Source organism: Balaenoptera physalus, assembly GCF_965194825.1.
Source record: "Balaenoptera physalus genome assembly, chromosome: 2".
NCBI classification, from domain to species: domain Eukaryota; kingdom Metazoa; phylum Chordata; class Mammalia; order Artiodactyla; family Balaenopteridae; genus Balaenoptera; species Balaenoptera physalus.
Window position 1 is genome coordinate 122,659,001 of NC_138883.1, and position 18,307 is coordinate 122,677,307.

The following is an 18,307-nucleotide window of genomic DNA, read 5'->3' on the forward strand; positions in this document are numbered from 1 at the left end:
CCTAGAGGGGTGGGATAGGGAGGGTGGGAGGGAGGGAGACACAAGAGGGAAGAGATATGGGAACATATGTATATATATAACTGATTCACTTTGTTATAAAGCAGAAACTAACACACCACTGTAAAGCAATTATACTCCATTAAAGATGTTAAAAAAAAAAAGAATTCTGAAACCTTTATAGATGCATACTGAAGTTCAACCGGTAAGTAAATAGATGTAATGGTACGAGACAGGTTTCTCACTGTAGGAGATGGGGGTTACCCACAAGCAAGGGGGAGGGGGCTAGGATGATCCACGTTGCATTATAGTTGGAGAATTCAGTGTGGATTTACGTGGAGTTTAATATGGATATAGATGGGTTTATGCATATATACATGGGTTAGATAAACATATATCTTGTTCCTCTGAAAACTCCAGAGGTCCTAGAAGCAACCTCCCCCAGTAGCAACAAGCACACCCAGGATTCAGATGTTCACTTCTAATACCATTTTCAAACAAAAGGAACTAGGGATCCTTGGAGAAATGGCTGATTCTAGGACTGGGGCCAGAAATATTACAAGTCTGGAGAATCTCGTGCTAGAAAGTGCTAGAAAGAATGCAGGTGCTCAAAGACAACCCACAAGGGAGGGTATCAAAGCAACACAGGAGCCAGCTGAAAGAGCTCCCAATGACCAAAGCTGGAAGAATATGGGCAATAAAATAAAGTCAGGGGATTAGAACCCAAAGTAGAAAGTAAATGTCCATGAATCTACACTGACATAAATGATTGAATACATAAATAAATGTGGGAAGAGAGATGAATCTCCCAAGAAGAATAATTTGAGATAATTTATGTAAATACTTTAAGGAGTATTTAAAATGTATGTAAATATTTTAGTAGATAGAGCATAACTCCCCACTCCTTAAATGTGAGCTGCACATTTTGCCATCCTTCCAAAGACCACAGGACAGAGAGGGAGGTACAAAAGAGGAACTTCAGGGTACTTCCCTGGTGGTCCAATGGTTAAGACTCCACACTTCCACTGCAGGGGGCATAGGTTTGATCCCTGGTCAGGGAACTAAGATGCTGCATGCTGCATGGCATGGCCCAAAATTAATATAAAATAAAATTAAAGGATACCTATACTATCCCTGACATATATCAGTTCACAATAAAAAAAAAGAGGAACTTCACAAAGGAGAGATCTGACAAACACTACATCAACACAATTGATCAAGGTCAACATCAGCAGTGATAAGTCATGTTGACAGTATGTACCCTTGATATGATGTGATGAGAATGGCACTTTACCTTTGTGGTCTTCTTCCCCAAAACCCGCAACCTCAGTCTAATCCTGAGTAAACATCTGATAAACCCAAATTGAAGGACTTGCTACAAAATACCTGACAGGTACTCCTCAAAACTATCAAGATTATCAATAAACAGGCATGGCTGAGAATCTATCACAGCCAAGAGGAGCCCGAGGAGACATGATATCTAATGTGATGTGGTGTCCTGGGTGGGATCCTGGAACAGAAAGATAGTGGGCAAAAACTAAGAAAATCTGCATAAAGTGTGGTCTTTAGTTAATAATAATGTATTCATATTCTTTCTTTAGTTGGAAAAATATAACATACTGATGTTAGATGTTAACAATAGTGGATCCTGGGTATTGAGTATATAAGAATTCTCTGTACATCTCCACAGCTTTTTTTGTAAAGCTAAAATTATTCTAAAAACAAAAGTTTATTCAGAACAAAAACATGACACTTGCTGTAGGCTTTTATAAGGCACACTTGATAAGGTTAAGATAGTTTTCTTCAAACCTAGGTTTGTTGTTTATCTTTTAGTCCTGAATGAGCATTGGCTTTTACACAACACATTGAATTTTATTATGTCAGTATATGTTGTTGACATGATATTTTTTATTAGCCTGTTAACGTGGTGATGAGTATTTTGCCTTCATGGGATAAATTCTCTGTAGCATGCCATGCTGTTTATAGCATTTTACCCACATTAGAACTTCTTTCAAAATTGGAGTCAATCCTCTCAAACCCTGCCACTGCTTTATCAACTAAGTTTATGCAACATTCTAAATCCTTTTTTGTCATTTCAACAATCTTCACAGCATCTTCACCAGGAGTAGATTCCATCTCAAGAAACCACTTTCTTTGCTCATTCATAAGAAGCAACTCCTCATCCATTAAAGCTTTATCATGATATTGCAGCAATTCAGTCACATCTTCAGGCTCAACTTCTAAGTCTAGTTCTCTTTCTAAGTAATCTGCAGTTACTTCCTCCACTGAAGACTTGAACCCCTCAAAGTCATTCATCAGAGATGGAATCAACTTCTGCCAAACTTTTGTTAAAGTTGATATTTTGACCTCTTCCCATGAATCACAAGTGTTCTTAATAGCATCTAGAATGGTGAATCCTTTCTAGAAGGTTTCAATTTACTTTGTCCAGATCCATCAGAGGAATCACTATCTATGGTAGCTGCAGCCCTGCAAAATGTATTTCTTCAATAATGACACTAAAGTTGAAAGTACTCTTTGATTCATGGGCCACAGAATGAATGTTGTGTTAGCAGGCATGAAAACAACATTAATCTCACTGTCCAGCTCCATCAGAGCTCTTGGGTGACTAAGTGCATTGTCAATAAGCAGTAACATTTTGAAAGGGTTTTTTTTTTTTTTTTTTCTGAGCAGTAGGTCTCAATGGTGGGCTTAAAATATTCAGTAAACCATGTTGTAAACAGATGTGCTGTCATCCAGGCTTTGTTGTTTCATTGAGAGCACAGGAAGAGCAGATTTAGCATAATTCTTAGGGCCCTAGGATTTTCAGAATGGCAAATGGCATTGGCTTCAACTTCAAGTCACCAGCTGCATTAGCCCCTAACAAGACAGTCAGCCTGTCTTTTGAAGCTTGGAAGCCAGGCATTGAGTTCTCCTCTCTAGCTGTGAAAGTCCTGGATGGCATCTTCTTCCAACAGAATGCTGTTTCATCTACATTGAAAATCTTTTGTACAGTGTAGCCACCTTCATTGATTATCTTAGCTAGATCTTCTGGATAACTTGCTGCAGCTTCTACATCAGCACTTGCTGCTTCACCTTGCACCTCTGTTATGGAGATAGCTTCTTTCCTTAAACCTCATGAACCAACTTCTGCTAGCTTCAGACATTTCTTCTGCAGCTTCCTCATCTCTCTCAGCCTTCACAAAATTGAAGAGAGTTAGGGTTCCTCTGGATTAGACTTTGGCTTAAGGGAATGTTGTGGCTGGTTTTATATTCTATCCAGACCACTAAAACTTTCTCCATATCAATAAGAAGGCTGTTTCACGTTCTTATCCATGTGTTGACTGGAGTAGCACTTTCAATTTCCTTCAAGAACTTTTGAATTCAAAATTTGGCTAACTGTTTGGTGCAAGAGTTCTAGCTATTGGCCTATCTTGGTTTTCAACATGTCTTCCTCACTATGCTTAGTCATTTTTAGCGTTTGATTAAAATGAGATACGTACAATTCTTCCTTTCACTTGAGCACTTAGAGGCCACTGGAAGGTATTAATTGGCCCAATTTCAACACTGTTGTGTCTCGGTGAGTAGGGAGGCCCTCGGAGAGGGAGAGAGACAGGGGGACGGCCAGTCAGTGGAGCAGTCACAACACACAACCTTTACTGATTAAGTCTGCCATCTTATATGGGTGCGGTCTGTGGTGTCCCAGAACAACTACAATAGTAACATCAAAGATCAGCCATAGACCATCATAAAGAACATAATTTTAATGAAAAATTTTGAAATATTATGAGAATTACCAAAATGTGACACAGAGGCATGAAGTGAGCAAATGCTATTGGAAAAATGTCAATAAACTTGCTCACTACAGAGTTGCTGCAAACCTTCAATTTGTAAAAAACATCATATCTGTGAAGTGCAATAAAACGAGGTCTGCTTGTATAGCCAAACTCACAGACCTACTTATTGGCACAGCACAGACTGGAATTTATTTTCCACACTCACATTGGCTCTAAATTGTCAACTGAACGAGTGGATTGTTCTTGTTGCTGCTCCAGGCACCTAGCAGAGAACAGGGCATACACCAATACAGACGGTCCCCAATTTAGGATGGTTCAACTTATGATTTTTTGACATCATGATGCTGTGAAAACAACAGGCATTCAGAAGAAACTGTACTTCAAAGTTGGCATTTTTATCTTTTCCCAAGCTAGCAATATGTGGTACCATACTCTCATGATGCTGGGCAGCAACTGTGAGCACAGCCCCCGGTCAGCCACATGATCACGACAAGGATAAACAACTGATACCACCATTCTGTTTTTTACTTTCAGTACAGTGTCACAATAAGTTACAGGAGATACTCAACACTTCATTATAAAGTGTTTTGTCTTAGATGATTTTGCCCAACTGTAGGCTGATGCACGGCTTCTGAGCACACTCAAGGTAGGCAAGGTTAAGCTTTGATGTTTGGTAGGTTAGGTTGTATTCAGTGCATTTTCGACTTAAAATATTTTCAACTTATGATGGGTTTATCGAGATGTAACCCCATTGTAAGTCAAGGTAGATCTGTACTTACTGACCTGTTGTCCCACTGGAAAACGCTTTAATTTGAGGTTTCTGACATTATGGGGTACAAGGGAGGCAAGGAACTAGTTATGCTTTCAGAAATGTGATCCCCATGACCGTATGCACATATATGAAGTCCCTTGGCCCCTCTGGGCTCATATACCTCTAGGATGGAAGGCACGGCTTGAAGGTACCTTCAGGAAATGTGTAGGAGAGTGGGTGCTGCATTCACAGGACCGGTGGAGGTGGTGTGCCAGTGGGAATCTTCCAATTGATGCTTCTTATGTCTCCTCTATTCTGTTGTTGGGTATTATTTTCCTTGTCTGACTCCCTTTTTGCCAGTGGCCAATACCGTGCAGTTCATTCCTTCACCACATGCCAGCTCTCTGTGTATCCAGACGGCCCCAGATGGTGTGGAACTCAGGAGCCAAATAAAGTGATGAGCACGCCTGTCTGCTCACCAGGAATCCCTACCCTGGTGTTCCTGTCTCACGGCAAACCCCTCCTTTGAGGCAAGCCCAGGTCAGCAGTCCCCTCTTCTATGAACCCTTCTCCAGAAAGAATGAATCCTTCCTTCTTCTAGGATCCTGTTGCAGTTATCAAAGCCTATATTGATTATTTATTTATATGTGCATCAGTTAACGGGTGTGAATTTGCTACAGAACACTTCACTGCAAGGCTGACATAATTCTTTGTTTTTCCATATCAAATAACTGGCTTGGTCGCCCTTTCCTGCTGCTGGGGTAAATTCAAGGGCAGTCACATTTTGGTAAGCCTTTCCCTAGTTTCTGGTGCCATCCTGGAATCCTGGGCCTTATGCAGTTCAGAGATGTGGGCATTGCCTCTGCTGGTCCACAGCGATCCCAGATCCTGGTGGAGCTCAGATTCTCTGGGGCCTGAGGAAAGTGGGCTGCAGAACCCCCTAAGTGGGCACAGGGACCCCTCTGCACTCAGCCTTCTGCAACATGCTTGCTGAGAGCAAAGGGGACAGTGTCTACACACCACTTTTGAAGACCCTCGTCAGCATTCTCTCTCCCATCCTCTTCGAGAACCATGACCCCTTCTCAATATCTAGGATGTAACTAAGCCCCTGATCCCTTTGACTGGTGTCTGCTCTGAGCTTCCTCTTGGCAATTAATTCTCTCAGCCTCAGAAAAAAAAAAACAATGCCTAGATTACCACCAAGTTTTGACTGTCCTTCTGGCAAGCCGAGGGGAGTTAACTTTTCAACATTTTCAATCGCCTTTAAAAGAGAACGAGATATAAAGAGGATATACACTGGGAATTCCATCACACACTTTTGCAGCGTCTCCTCCCTGTAGAACGCCTCCCTGGCGGACTTCGCCTCTCCTCTTGGCACCTCCAGAACCGGCTGAGAATCAGGCTGGTGATGCCCAGCAAATGGATGCTGAAAGAACATCCACGACCGGCAGGAGGTAGGAGGGGCCTGTCTCAGGTCTGTCTCGTCTCCTTGGAAGGAGTCGCCAACCTGTGGGAGCCTGGTTCCCGGGTGCTGCTCCCAGCCCCGGCGGTGGGGGCGGAAGGGCCCTGGAGAACCGGACCCAGGAGGGTCCCGGCGTTCTCCCACTGAACCGGCGCAGCTTCTGAGAGCATCAGCGAGCGGAGTGGGGACAAAGGACAGAAGGGACCGGCAGAGCCCGGCCTTGGACAGCCTCGGGAGCGCGGGGACCGCTTGGTGGAGACAGAGGCGGGGCGGGGGCGCACCTCCCCGGGAGCGCTCGGGCTACTGTCCCCCACCGCGGCCGCCGAGCCGCCCGAGGGCCGGCGGGCTGGGATGGGGAGGCCCGAAGGGACGGGTGGGAGGGGCGCGGGGGGGCGGGGGCGGGGCTCGTCACGTGGAGAGGCGGGCGGGGGCGCGCGCTCGGCTCTTTAAAGGCGCGCGAGCCGAACCGCGAGAAGCGGCTCTGCGGCCGCAGGCGCAGGCCCGGACTGACTTCCGAGACGCGCAGCTCCGGCACCAACATGCGCCGCTTACTGTGCCTGGCGCTGGCCGCGTCGCTCCTGCACGGTAAAGCCGCTGGTCTCCCCTCACTCCACTCTTCGTCCGCGGGATCCCGGGCGCATCCCGGGTGGCTTCGGGCGCCCCGCGCCGGGCCCGGGTTTGGGGGTTCGCTCCTGCCGGGGGCGGCGGGGGGTCGCAGTCGGCTGTGCGGGGGGAAGGCGAGCCCTGCGCGTCTGGGCTGCGCCGCTTGGGCGGCCGGGGGTGCGGGCAGGGTGCGCAGGGCGCATGCCCTTTGGCCTTCCCTGAGCAGCCCGCCCGGCTCTCCTCTCCTCTCCTGAAGTGTCCCTGCAAGGCGAGTTCCAGAGGAAGCTCTACAAGGACCTGGTCAAGAACTACAACCCCTTGGAGAGGCCCGTGGTCAACGACTCGCAGCCGCTCACCGTCTACTTCTCCCTGAGCCTTCTGCAGATCATGGACGTGGTGAGTCCCGGCCCGGCCCTGCCCGCCGCCGCGTGCCTCGGTTTCCCCGGTCGCCTGGGAGGAGCCTGTCGCGCACCCCGGCCACCTGTGCGCGGGTACTTCAGACCCGCCTTGCCCTCGGCTTAGAGAGTCAGGACAAAAGTATCTCCGTCCCGAGCCGGGAATCCTCAAGAACAGGTCCGAATGATCACGTATTAGTACCACTTATGGTATAAGTATTGGCATGCAGTCCAACATTTGGAGTCAATTTAGACATTTCTAGGCTTTTCTGCTGCCCGTGGTATGCAACTTCTCTGGGTAGAGGCCTAGCCCTGGGCTTTGCAGCTGGTTCATCTGTCCAGGCAAAGGGCCAACTCTGAGCATTTAGACCCCCTCCCCAATTCCAGTAATGGGCATTCTTTGCCTTCCTGGGGAGGGTAGTGCGGGTCGTCTTGCTTTGAGGATGAGCAAAGCTCCGCCGCCGGGATACATTTGTCTGCTCCTTCAGGCAGCTGCTTTCAGCCCCACAGGCTTGCGCACTTCAATTGGCAGATCTGTGTAATACCTGGGTAAGTTTGTCCTTTCGTTCTTCTAGACTGCTTTGGATATTCAGTTGTCACATATTAAATATGGATATTGGAAATTCAGTTGGCACATCCTCATACAATATAAATATTCTACAAAAGCGTTTAAGTCATTATAAATGGGTTTCAGTGTCTAGCCTGTACAAGGCATTCATTGGACTGTGCTCTGGAGAAGTGTGCAGGTGTGACGCTGTTCCAGGGAAGGAAGAATGTGGTGGGAAGGGGGTGTGAGAATAACTACAATAGGTAGAAAGTGCTAAGAGCCTCCAGAGGTGTGCAGATTAGAGGTGTAAAAAGACAGGTAAGATTTCATAGTCCTGCAGATAAAGAGTGCCCGTTCTATTACACTGATGTATGTTGCATCACTTAACCTAGTTAAATTGCTGTGATGAATGGCTTGCTTTTCCACATGACATCTGTGTTAAATGTGTACTTCCTTCTACAGATAGACCTATGCTTCAAAATATTGAATGTGCATGCGATGACGTGGGCAGGCTATCACAGAGGAGAGCTGTAAAGGCAGACAAGTGCTGTCCTGTGGGTTACCAGGGCAAAAATTCCTGTTTACAGAGCTCAGGCTGCAGGAATGGGGAAAGGATGGAGATATGGGGTTAGGGGAAGAGGGGCTGAGAAAGCTGCCCTGGTGTTAAGCGGCGCCATGGTGGAGAAATGGAGTTACAGGGGCTTTGGAGCGGCACAGGCCTGCGGCATTTGGGGAGGCAAGTGCTTTATGGAGCAGCTTCTCTGTTATTTCAGAGAGCTCAGGATTTGTGCTTGGGACCTTTAGTGGGTTCTGGCTCTGCTCGTTTCTGGCTGGTTGTTCTGAGGAAAGTTTCTTAAACATCCTGAGTCTGTATTTTCCAGTTAATACATTGTTCTCACCGTGGATCTAGCCGGGAATGCATTTAACTTCCCAGCCCAGCAATCCTGTGAGATCATGGAGTGGCCTTGAGCAAATTACTTTACCTTTCTAAGCCCTGTTTCCTCATGTGTAAAATGAGAATAATAATACCCACTTCACAGGGTTTTGAGAGGATTAAATAAGAGAAAGTGCTTACCACACACTGGTGATTGACTGAAGGTTTGCTTGATCTTCATTATGTAGCTACTCAACTCAGAGGTTGGGATGTCAGTGCCTAGAAAGGTGTGGTCTCTTGCCCAAGGTTGCTCATTGGTTAGGGGCAGAGCTGTGTGGAACATCCACATTTGCCTTGCAAGTCCTTTGCATCTCCTGCCTCCTTTAGAATCTGTAACTTCTTTTGCAGAAAGAAGTCAGCTTAATTTATTTAAACTGCCTGAGTGTAACTGATTGAATGTGACTATCCTGAGATCCTGGGTGAAAAGGAAGTCTCTCTATTAGAAATAATGAAATATGCAAACATTTGTATTCCAGCAGGACTCGGCTCTGTCTGGTTTGAAGCAGAGCCAGGGCTTTCCAGCCAGACTCTTGGGACCCTGGACAGAGATACAGTGACTCATAAGTGATTCATGTGGCAGAGCCCTAACTGGTGTCAGGTTCTCTTTACAAATTTTGTTCCAGGGGTCCTTTGCCCATTCTGACTGGGCTGTTCTAGAGAACATTTTTTCTCCCAAATCTTGTTATTGTTCCCCTTTCTGCCAGCAAAGATTTCCTGGCGGGAGTAGTAGGGAGATAACGTGTGATTCTACATATCTTATTTTCATGGAATATCATTTGCCTGTTTATCAACTTATTCCACACATACTTATTGAACCCTTCTTGTGGACTTTGCTAGATTCTGGGAATTTATACCTGGTTAAGGGATTATTTCTACTTCTAGAATTCACAGTCTATCTAGGGAGACTGACGTGTAAATCCAAGATTACATCACGTGTAATTGAACACAAATGTCTGTAAAGTGGTACAGACACACATAGTAGGAAATATTTGCTTCCAGCCAGGGTGGCTAGGAGTTAGATTTCTAAAGGTGAGTAGAAGTTTGCCAGTTGGAGAAAATAAGAAAGGCTTTCCAGGTGAGACAAACAGGGTGAGGAAAGATGAGAGTGGGGTGAGGACAGCACACCCTCAACAAGGTGTGTTCTGTGGAACACTGGCTCCCAGTTGATCTTCGCTGCAGGTTTTGCTGAAAAACTTTTCAGAAACTTGAATGTGCTATGTGTATTGAGAATTTTTTAAAGGAGGGATATCATACTAACAAAACTAGTATCTCTTAGGTACCCTTTTGTAAGAATGATGTTCTAGAAACACACTTTGCAAGGATGGGGTTATCATTTGGTGGGAGGGCTAAGGTGAGTTCGTACCGTAGACAGAGGAGGTGTTGAACGTGAGGTGTGTCGAGTGGCTCTGCAGAGTTTACATTTTGCCCTGGACCGTTGCCTGGGGTATCTCCCAGGACATGAGGCGGAGGTGGTGGTGTGCCAGAGGATTTGTGAAGCTGCAAGACCAGCTTGCCATAGCATATTTTCCTAGAAATGGAAACAGTCCAAACCATGATATTTGTATTCAATCCAACAAGTATAAATTATAGACTAGAATGAAAAAAATGTGCATAAATTTCTAAAGACAAAGCCTGTGTTTTTAGAGGGATAGTTTTACCTGCTGTGGCCTGCTCTAGCTATCCACCAGGCCCCCTTGGTGAGGCATGAGGTGAAGCATGGGAAGCGGTGGTGGATTTTTAATCAAGAGGAGGGACGTTACTAGATCTGTGTTTAGATCGAGGATGCTGAGGGCAGTGTATGTGTGGGGCAGATTAAAAGAAGAGAAAGTGTAGGCAAAGGATGAAGAGGTCTAAACTAGAATGGTCACTGTGGGAATGTGGAGACGTGGACAGATTCCAGAGACATTTTGGGTATACTATCTATGATATATAACCGTGTATGTGAACTTCATGTAGGTATATAGATAAATTTATTAAATGAAAGTACCTAAATGCATACTCTGACTTATGGTGATTATTAATTTACTTCATGGGCTTGTATCTGGGCTGGGAATGAGATAATACCGAAGAAATCATTTTGAAGTGATGCAAGTGTAAGGTTCTTAAACTACCAACAGTTTCCATAATATTTCTCCTTTGTGCATGCCATTTAGTCATTTGCCTGTACACATATATCTGAAGGCCATTCTGAGTGTTGATTTGCATAAAATAAATGTGTACAGTTATGAAAGCATGGCCAGAAGGCAAGGTATTTAAAATGAATAATAGGAATCAACACAAAATTATACGGAAATGTATAATATATAATGATGTATGGATGATTTTTGCTCTTTTGTACATTTGGGATTGCAGATTCAACTTTTTAGAAGCTTTAGTCACAAGACAGCAGAACAAAGTGGTTGTGCATTTGGGGTTTGCTACTGCAGAGGGCAGGCATGGGTGTGGAGCCCAGTATCTGAGGGCTTGTGTGTTATCTGAAATCCCTTGGTGGCCTCTGCTCTGGTTTGTCAGACTTATGATTTTATATTTACTGTTCACTATGTAAAATGCTACAACTCTTAACTTAATATTACCAAATATTTGCTGTAAAAATTGCACACCTTGAAGACAGTCTATGAAGAAAACCCAAGGTGCAATTATGTAATTATCCTAATAATGTTTTTATAAGTGATATTTCTTACAACTACAAATATATGTTTTGTGCAAGAAAACAAATTAAACAAAAAAAGGACTGCAGGAAAATCACCCAAATCACCATCACTCAAGGCCTTCTGGTGCAGTTCAGGCTGTCTTTTCTCTGTGTTTTGGGATGTTTAGAGAAATATTTAAAAATTAAAATGGCATAACACCATTATGGTGCCTAAAACAATATTAGCAGGCATTACTTTTAAAGTGACATAAATAGGCCAAGTAATAAACTGAGTTTTAAAACAAAATTGTGTTCTTTCCCCACTATTACATAACTCTCACCGTCACTGCATATTCAATCCCTATTCCTATTTTTATTTTAGAAATCTCTTACAAAGTATTTATTGAAATGATTCATGATGTTACTTCTAAGCCTGGATGCTTTTAAATTTTGTCCCAGATATTGTATGTGAAAAATCACAGAGATAATCTGAAGATCTTGACACTACCTCCCTCCAGTTTTATGTTTGCTTCTGACCAACACCCAGGCTATAGGTACCAGCAAGCACAAATCACCTTAATCCAGTTAGTGATTGAGTAGAGGAGGACCTAGGCTTCCGTTCCTGTGAGGGCTGGTTAGTTTCTGAATTTTGCGTATATGTTTTAGGGTGTGCAAATAGAGAATTTAGCAGGGTCTTCCTTCTATTCTGTGGACCCTGCACCCCTATTTGTCCTGCTAGCTGTCGAGTCTGCCAAGATCTGTTTAAACTTTTGGCATTGTAGGCATTGCTTTAGAAATCATCACATGGTTCTGGAAAAATGGCCCCAGATCCTGTTATTTTCCTAAACTTCCCTTCCTTTTCTGGACCTTGGCCCTGCCGTTCCTCATTGCCCCGTTAGTTCTCTGGTGCCTTCATGCACATGATCATTGCATTTTTGTAATTATTCTCACTGGAGGGCTGGTGAGAACTACCTTGTTCATCATTGCTGGTAGCAGAACTGAAATTCTAAATTAAAACTTGTTTACAATGCACCTTTGTAATTGATCGAGATTTATTAAGGTAGAAATTGTATCCCTCTTAAACCTCTTTATGGCTCTGGAACATAAAGGTACAAAATTCTTTTAGCTTTATAGGCTGGGGATTATGGGCACTTTTAATAAAGGAAGCTTTCTTGTAAATGTTGCCTTTCAAATCTACCCCTGAAGATATTCCCCAAAGGCTCAGTTCTCTCAGAGCTCCTGATTCATCCTTGACATGCTGTTAAAGGAAGAGAAGTGGTCTTGTCATGGAGAGATGCCAGTGAAAATCTCTGCTCCCTTGTTGATGTATCAGGATTAGGTAGTGTTTTACTCCTTAGAGAAGACGAAAGTAATGTGGAACTTTCTGATTCCCATGCTCTTTATTTCAGTGATTTCCTTATTCACACTCTACATTAGCTATAAACTGTTTTAGCAAAAAGAGCCCTCAAAGTAAAAACCAAAACCATTGTAAAAAAGTTTGCATGTGCACATTTATTTGTATATAAACACACACACACACACACACACACACACCTATTACTCTTATCTCTCCTTTTTGAATATTTTTTTGGATGTCACAAGATAAGACATCACATAATATGCTTGTTAAGTTTCCAAGAGAAAAAGCTAGAAGTTACAGCAAAAGCCTTGGAGTCATAGCTCCCAGAGAGCCAAATAATTGACTGAAACTAACATGAAATTAAGTAAGGAATTGTTTAAAATGCTGCAGGGGAGGAGGCTGTGGGAGAGGCCTGGACAGAGGGCTGACTCCATGCTCTGAGTCAGGTAGTCAGGTAGTAGAAGAAGGAGCTGACCCATCCCCCTTGCAGGTGGCGGTGGGCAGAAGCGGGGGAACGTTGTGGCTGCTGTGGTTAATGAGTGCCACCTGTGAGATGACTCCCAGCATGGGAAATTTATTCTGGGATCACTGAGGGCAAATTGTCAGTAAAGATTGCTGTCTTGGGGTAAAAGAGGTGGTGTCTGAGCAAGAATAAACGTGTTTGTTTTATTTTGTGGAGAGAAGGCAAGTGGTCAGGTTGAGCTCCAGGTGTTTTGAAACTTTAGAATCGTAAAATGGTTTTCTACTCTACTGCAGCCGTCTTCAGAAGCTCACACATACAGTGTGTCATATGGGGGGGCTCAGATTAAGCAAATTAAGCCGAGGCTGCTCACTGACTGATTAAACTCAAATTGATTTACAATTGAAATCACTGGTCTGTAAACATTTATTCACTGTTTTTTCTTAAGATGTTTTATTGACATTTGCAGTAACTTTTAATATGCTGGCTAGCTCTTAGGCAGATTTCATTTTTGAAGTCATTTTCAACTTTGAATTACAGTGTAATATGTATCCACCGTGTAGCACAATATCAAAACCAACTTGGTGAATTATCACAGTGAACCCACACAGGTAACCACCACCCAACACGGCTCTTCCCCCCTTTTTTCCCACTGGAAAACCATTAACATGAAGTCAAGTGCCAGGGTTTAGTTTTGCCCTTCTCCAGAACTTTATACAAGTGGAATCACACAAGCACACAATATGTATCCTTTTGTTTTCTTTTGCTCACTTTTATTTTTGTGAGAGTCACCCAAGTTCTTGCCTGTTGCTGCAGTTTATTCATTTTTATCAAGTGGATATAACATGATTTGTTATTCTGTTGATGGAGATTTAAGTTGTTTCTAGTTTTTGTCTTATGAAGGACACTGCCATGAATATTCTAATTGCTCACGTCTTTTGATGCACATGTATTTGTATTTCTATCACGTATGTATATATATAGGAGGGGACTAGCCAGGCCATAGGATGCCATATCTTTAACTTTTCCAGATGAAGCCAAACCCTTTTCAAAATGATTATACCAATTAACATTCTCACCAGCAGCGCCTGAAAAATTCTTCTTGTTCTACATAATCATCCAGACTTTGTATTTTAGTCTTTTAAATTTACCATTCTGGTGGGTGGGGAGTGATACTTCCTTGTGATTTTAATTAGCAGTTTCCTGATTACCAATAAAGTCCAGGACATTTTCATTTGTTAATTTTCCACTTGGATATCATCTTCTCTTACAAAGTGTTACAAAGTGTTTATTCATATCTCTTGCCTATTTTTATCTTTGTGTGTGTGTGTGGTTTTGTTTTTTTTCTTATTGGGATTTGTATGAGTTTTTCTGTATTATGGACACGAGCCCTTTGTAAAATATTTTCGCAAGTATTTTCTTTGACTCTTTGGCTGGTCTTTTCACTCTGCATGTTCTTTCCCTCTTCTGTAAACTTTTAATTGAAGTAGAATATGCTTACAGATAAATGGTATCTTTTGATGAACAGAAATTCTTAATTGCCTAATTTTGTAATTTGTTTCTTCTATGTTTAGGGCTTATGTTATCTTTAGAAAGTCTTACCCTTCCTCAAGCTCATGAAGATACTTTCCTATATATTTGCTTTTAGAGGCTTTTTGTTGTTGTTGTTTTACCTTCACATGGAAATCTCGACTGATGATTATTTTGTTTTTCAAGAATAATTTCTTTTGAGAGCTTTAGTAATATTTAATTAAATGTTTACCAGTGTTTCTTACATTTTTATAAAACAGGCTAATTTCGTATCACTCTTCACAATCACACATATATGGAGAGAAACAACAGTCAAAAGCAGTATCTTGGAACCCAAGGATAAATTTCATTATATGCTAAGAGGTAAAAAGCAAGATATAATATTTACATGTATTTACATGGCTGGAACAAAATTAAATATTAGCAGATTATTTTAAGATTATGGGATTATACATTTTTTCTTTTTAATTTTTCATGTTTTTTTTAAACAAGAAGCACATCTTTTCTAATATGAAACCATAAAAATTTCTTTGTGATATTAATTAAAAAGTGACCTCAGCCAGACTGATCAAACATAAAACGTTAGTTATGAGCTGGAAGAGAGAATTCTTAAGCTTTTCATTGTGTTCTAGTTTCTGCCTAAAGTATCTGTTTGAATCAAGGATAATTTAAGGGTTGTTAGTGTAATGACTGCACGATTGGTGAACTTTCTCACATTTAGACATTGTGTTATCCACTGTGTATGCCTCCAAATGGACATTTCAGTTATTTAGTGTGTGCATAATACGGAGAAAATGTAAGGGCTATGACATTTTTGATATGACACAAATGAACCTATCTATGAAACAGAAAGAGACTCACAGACATAGAAAACAGACTTGTGGTTGCCAAGGAGGGGGTAGGGGAGGGATGGATTGGGAGTTTGGGGTTAGCAGATGCAAAGTAGTAAAAATGAATAAAGCAAGGATTACAAACTATAGCCCACAGGTTAAAAATCTGCCCACTGCCTGTTTTTGTAAATAAAGTCTTACTGGAACACACACACACAAATAAATGTCAGCAGGGCACGCAACATTTACAGAGCCAACAGTAAAGGATTTCTGAAAAGTCCTGCGCCCTCTCCGCGTTTCCCATTGCTGACCATTTCCCAAAGACCTTCAGCTGCCTCTGTTTCTGATTATGACTCCTGTTTTAATACTCTGCTTATATTCCTCTTCCTGGATTGATCAACTTTACCCATTTTCTGTGACTTCCTGTTATGACAGATATGAATTTGGCTCATTTACAGCTCTCCCCACCTCCCCTCTTAACCTCTGTTCTCACTTCTTCCACTGCTCACTTCTGCACCTTCAAAAGGGCAAAACGCGTTAAGGGCGTCAACAGGATGGTGACAGATGGAAATTAACCTTCTGGTGGTGAGCATGCTGCAGTGTGTACAGAAGTAGAAATGTAATGTACACATCAAAATTATATGATGTTATAAACCAATATTGTGATATCAATTATATGTAAAATCTAAAATACGACACAAACATATCTAGAAAGAGAAACAGACTCGCAGACATAGAGAACAGACTTGTGGTTGCCAAGGGGAAGAGGGGTTGGTGGAGGGGTGGATTGGGAATTTGGGATTAGCAGATGCAAACTATTACGTATAGAATGGATAAACAACAAGGTCCTACTGTATAGCACAGGGAGCTATATTCAATATCCTGTGATAAACCATAATGGAAAAGAATGTGAAAAAGAATGTATGTATATGTATAACTGAATCACTTTGTTGTATAGCAGAAACTAATACAACATTGTAAATCAACTATACTTCAATAAAATAAATTAAAAAAAAAGTTACCTCAATAAAAAATTGAGTGATCTTAACTATATCTGCAGACTAACTTGGTGAAAAAAAAAAGACAGTCTTAAAGCTTCTTGTTATTTCTGTCACCCGGAATTCAGTTTTCCTTTTCAGTAATCACTCCCGATCTGTCCCTACTTCTCTTGAAGTCCTTCCATCTCCACGTTGGTAACATGTACATTCTATTCTGTAGCCATATTTAATTTCTTTGTAATTTAAAGTTGGCTTGATTCGACTTAAAAAGAAAAAAAAAAACAGCCCTCACGATTCTGTGACAGTGTAAGCACTGTTCTCTGCAAAGCCATTTTTCTAAGCCCCTGTTTCCTTCTGTGTGGGTTCAGTGCTGTGGCTTCTGTGCCATTCAGTTGAGTGTTCCTGTTGTTAGCTGATCTGGGGTCAAGCTAAGATGCTCTCCTTTTTTATCTTCTTCACCAAACCTTATTGTACCTTCCTTTCCCGATGTCCTCTGTCACGCTGTCCGTCCTCTGTGTCCTCCTTTTGCTGTTCGCTCTGCCCTTTGTACATTTGCCCCTCTTTCTCTGAGGATACCGCTTGGAGGGTTGTCCTTTCCTTCTTTATTTTTGTAGTTCATTTGTTTTAAATCAAACAATGTTATTTCTTCTAGGGTAGGGTTACTTTTCTGCCTTTCTTTTAATTTTGCTTATTTGTCTTTCTGTTTATTTTTTACTGTTTGGCAAGACTTCCTAAAGTGCCTTCTGATTCTTAGTATTCTCTTCCTATTTTTAAATTAGGGAACAGAAACATTGGTAGAAGTGCTATATCAGATGGGGGCTGTTACATTTTTGAGGACCCTAAATGCTCAAGGACTGAATGCTTTGCTTCAAGGCACCTCTTTTTTTTTAATCTTTATTGGAGTATAATTGCTTCACAATACCGTGTTAGTTTCTCTTTTTGCGTTAGCTTCTTTGTTCCCTAATTCCCTAATTCAGGGCTGTCCAATAGAAATGTAATATCAGCCCCAGATGTGATTTTAGATTTTCTGGTGGTCACATTTAAAAAGGAAAATGGTGCAGGGAACATTAATTTTAATAAGTATCTTACTTAGCCTAGTATTCCTGAATTATTAAAGTTGCAACAGGTAGCAAACATAAAAAATGTTAATGAGATAATTTATGCTTTTAGGGGAGGGCAGAGCTAAGCCGTGGAAATCCTGTGTGTTAGGCTCACAGCACTGGCCACACATCCAGGACTCAAGAGCCATGTTTTGGAGTGGCTACCATATTGTACTGTGCAGCGCTCACCAATCAGATCAGTTTGTTTGAGTTTTCACTCCGTGGAGTGAGGAGAAACCTGGTTGCTCATTATTGTCAGAAGGGAGTTGACAAAGCTTTCTCTGAATTCACCTGTGACAGCTCCACTCCATACTCCCTGCCCTCCTCCAGACTCAGGGCACTTCTGAACTCTATGGGCTTCTACATGGCAGACCTGCTACCTCCATCCTGCAGCCCCCTCCCCAGTGTTCAGCACAGGGCTTCCTTCATCTGCTTTTGCAGTTACCAAACCTCCGTCTGTGTGTGTGCTCTCTTCTTATAGTGTATTGAAATATCTTGTCTTTTTATGGCCCCATTCCCATTCTCTTTGTTTTGGGGAGTTTATACCTGTCGACTGAAAAAAATGCACAAGCTAAAAGTTGAGAATTATGTTCTATTTGGTGGACAGAACTGAGGACTTAGGCCTGGGAGGCAGCCTCTCAGGTAGCTCTGAGGGACGGATCTGAAGAGGGAAGGGAGGAGCCAGGGTATATGGGAGTTTTTGCAACAAAGGCCAAGTGGTCAGAACATCAGAAGATTACTGTTAATTAAAGAAAACCAGACATCTCAAGTTAAGGAATTCGGTGCTTTTCTATGTATGGGAAGATGCAAGAGTCTGGGCTCACTGAAATCATTCCTTTGATATGCACCTCAGTTCTCTGGGTCCAGTATCCTGTGCTTTCTCATCCTGAGTCCCCTCAGGGTGCATGTTTGGGGGT

At 42.4% G+C, this 18,307-nt stretch overlaps 1 protein-coding gene across 1 annotated transcript in view; it reads left to right on the plus strand.

The window, feature by feature from the left end:
• The first annotated feature begins 6,469 nt into the window (after positions 1-6,469).
• Positions 6,470-18,307, plus strand: part of CHRNA7 (cholinergic receptor nicotinic alpha 7 subunit) — a 134,898-nt gene continuing 123,060 nt past the window's right edge. Inside the window, exons 1-2 of the mRNA XM_082450788.1 lie at positions 6,470-6,589; positions 6,864-7,003. Of these exons, the coding sequence (XP_082306914.1) occupies positions 6,544-6,589; positions 6,864-7,003 (186 nt within the window). The 5' untranslated portion in view covers positions 6,470-6,543. The remainder of the gene's footprint in view (positions 6,590-6,863; positions 7,004-18,307) is intronic.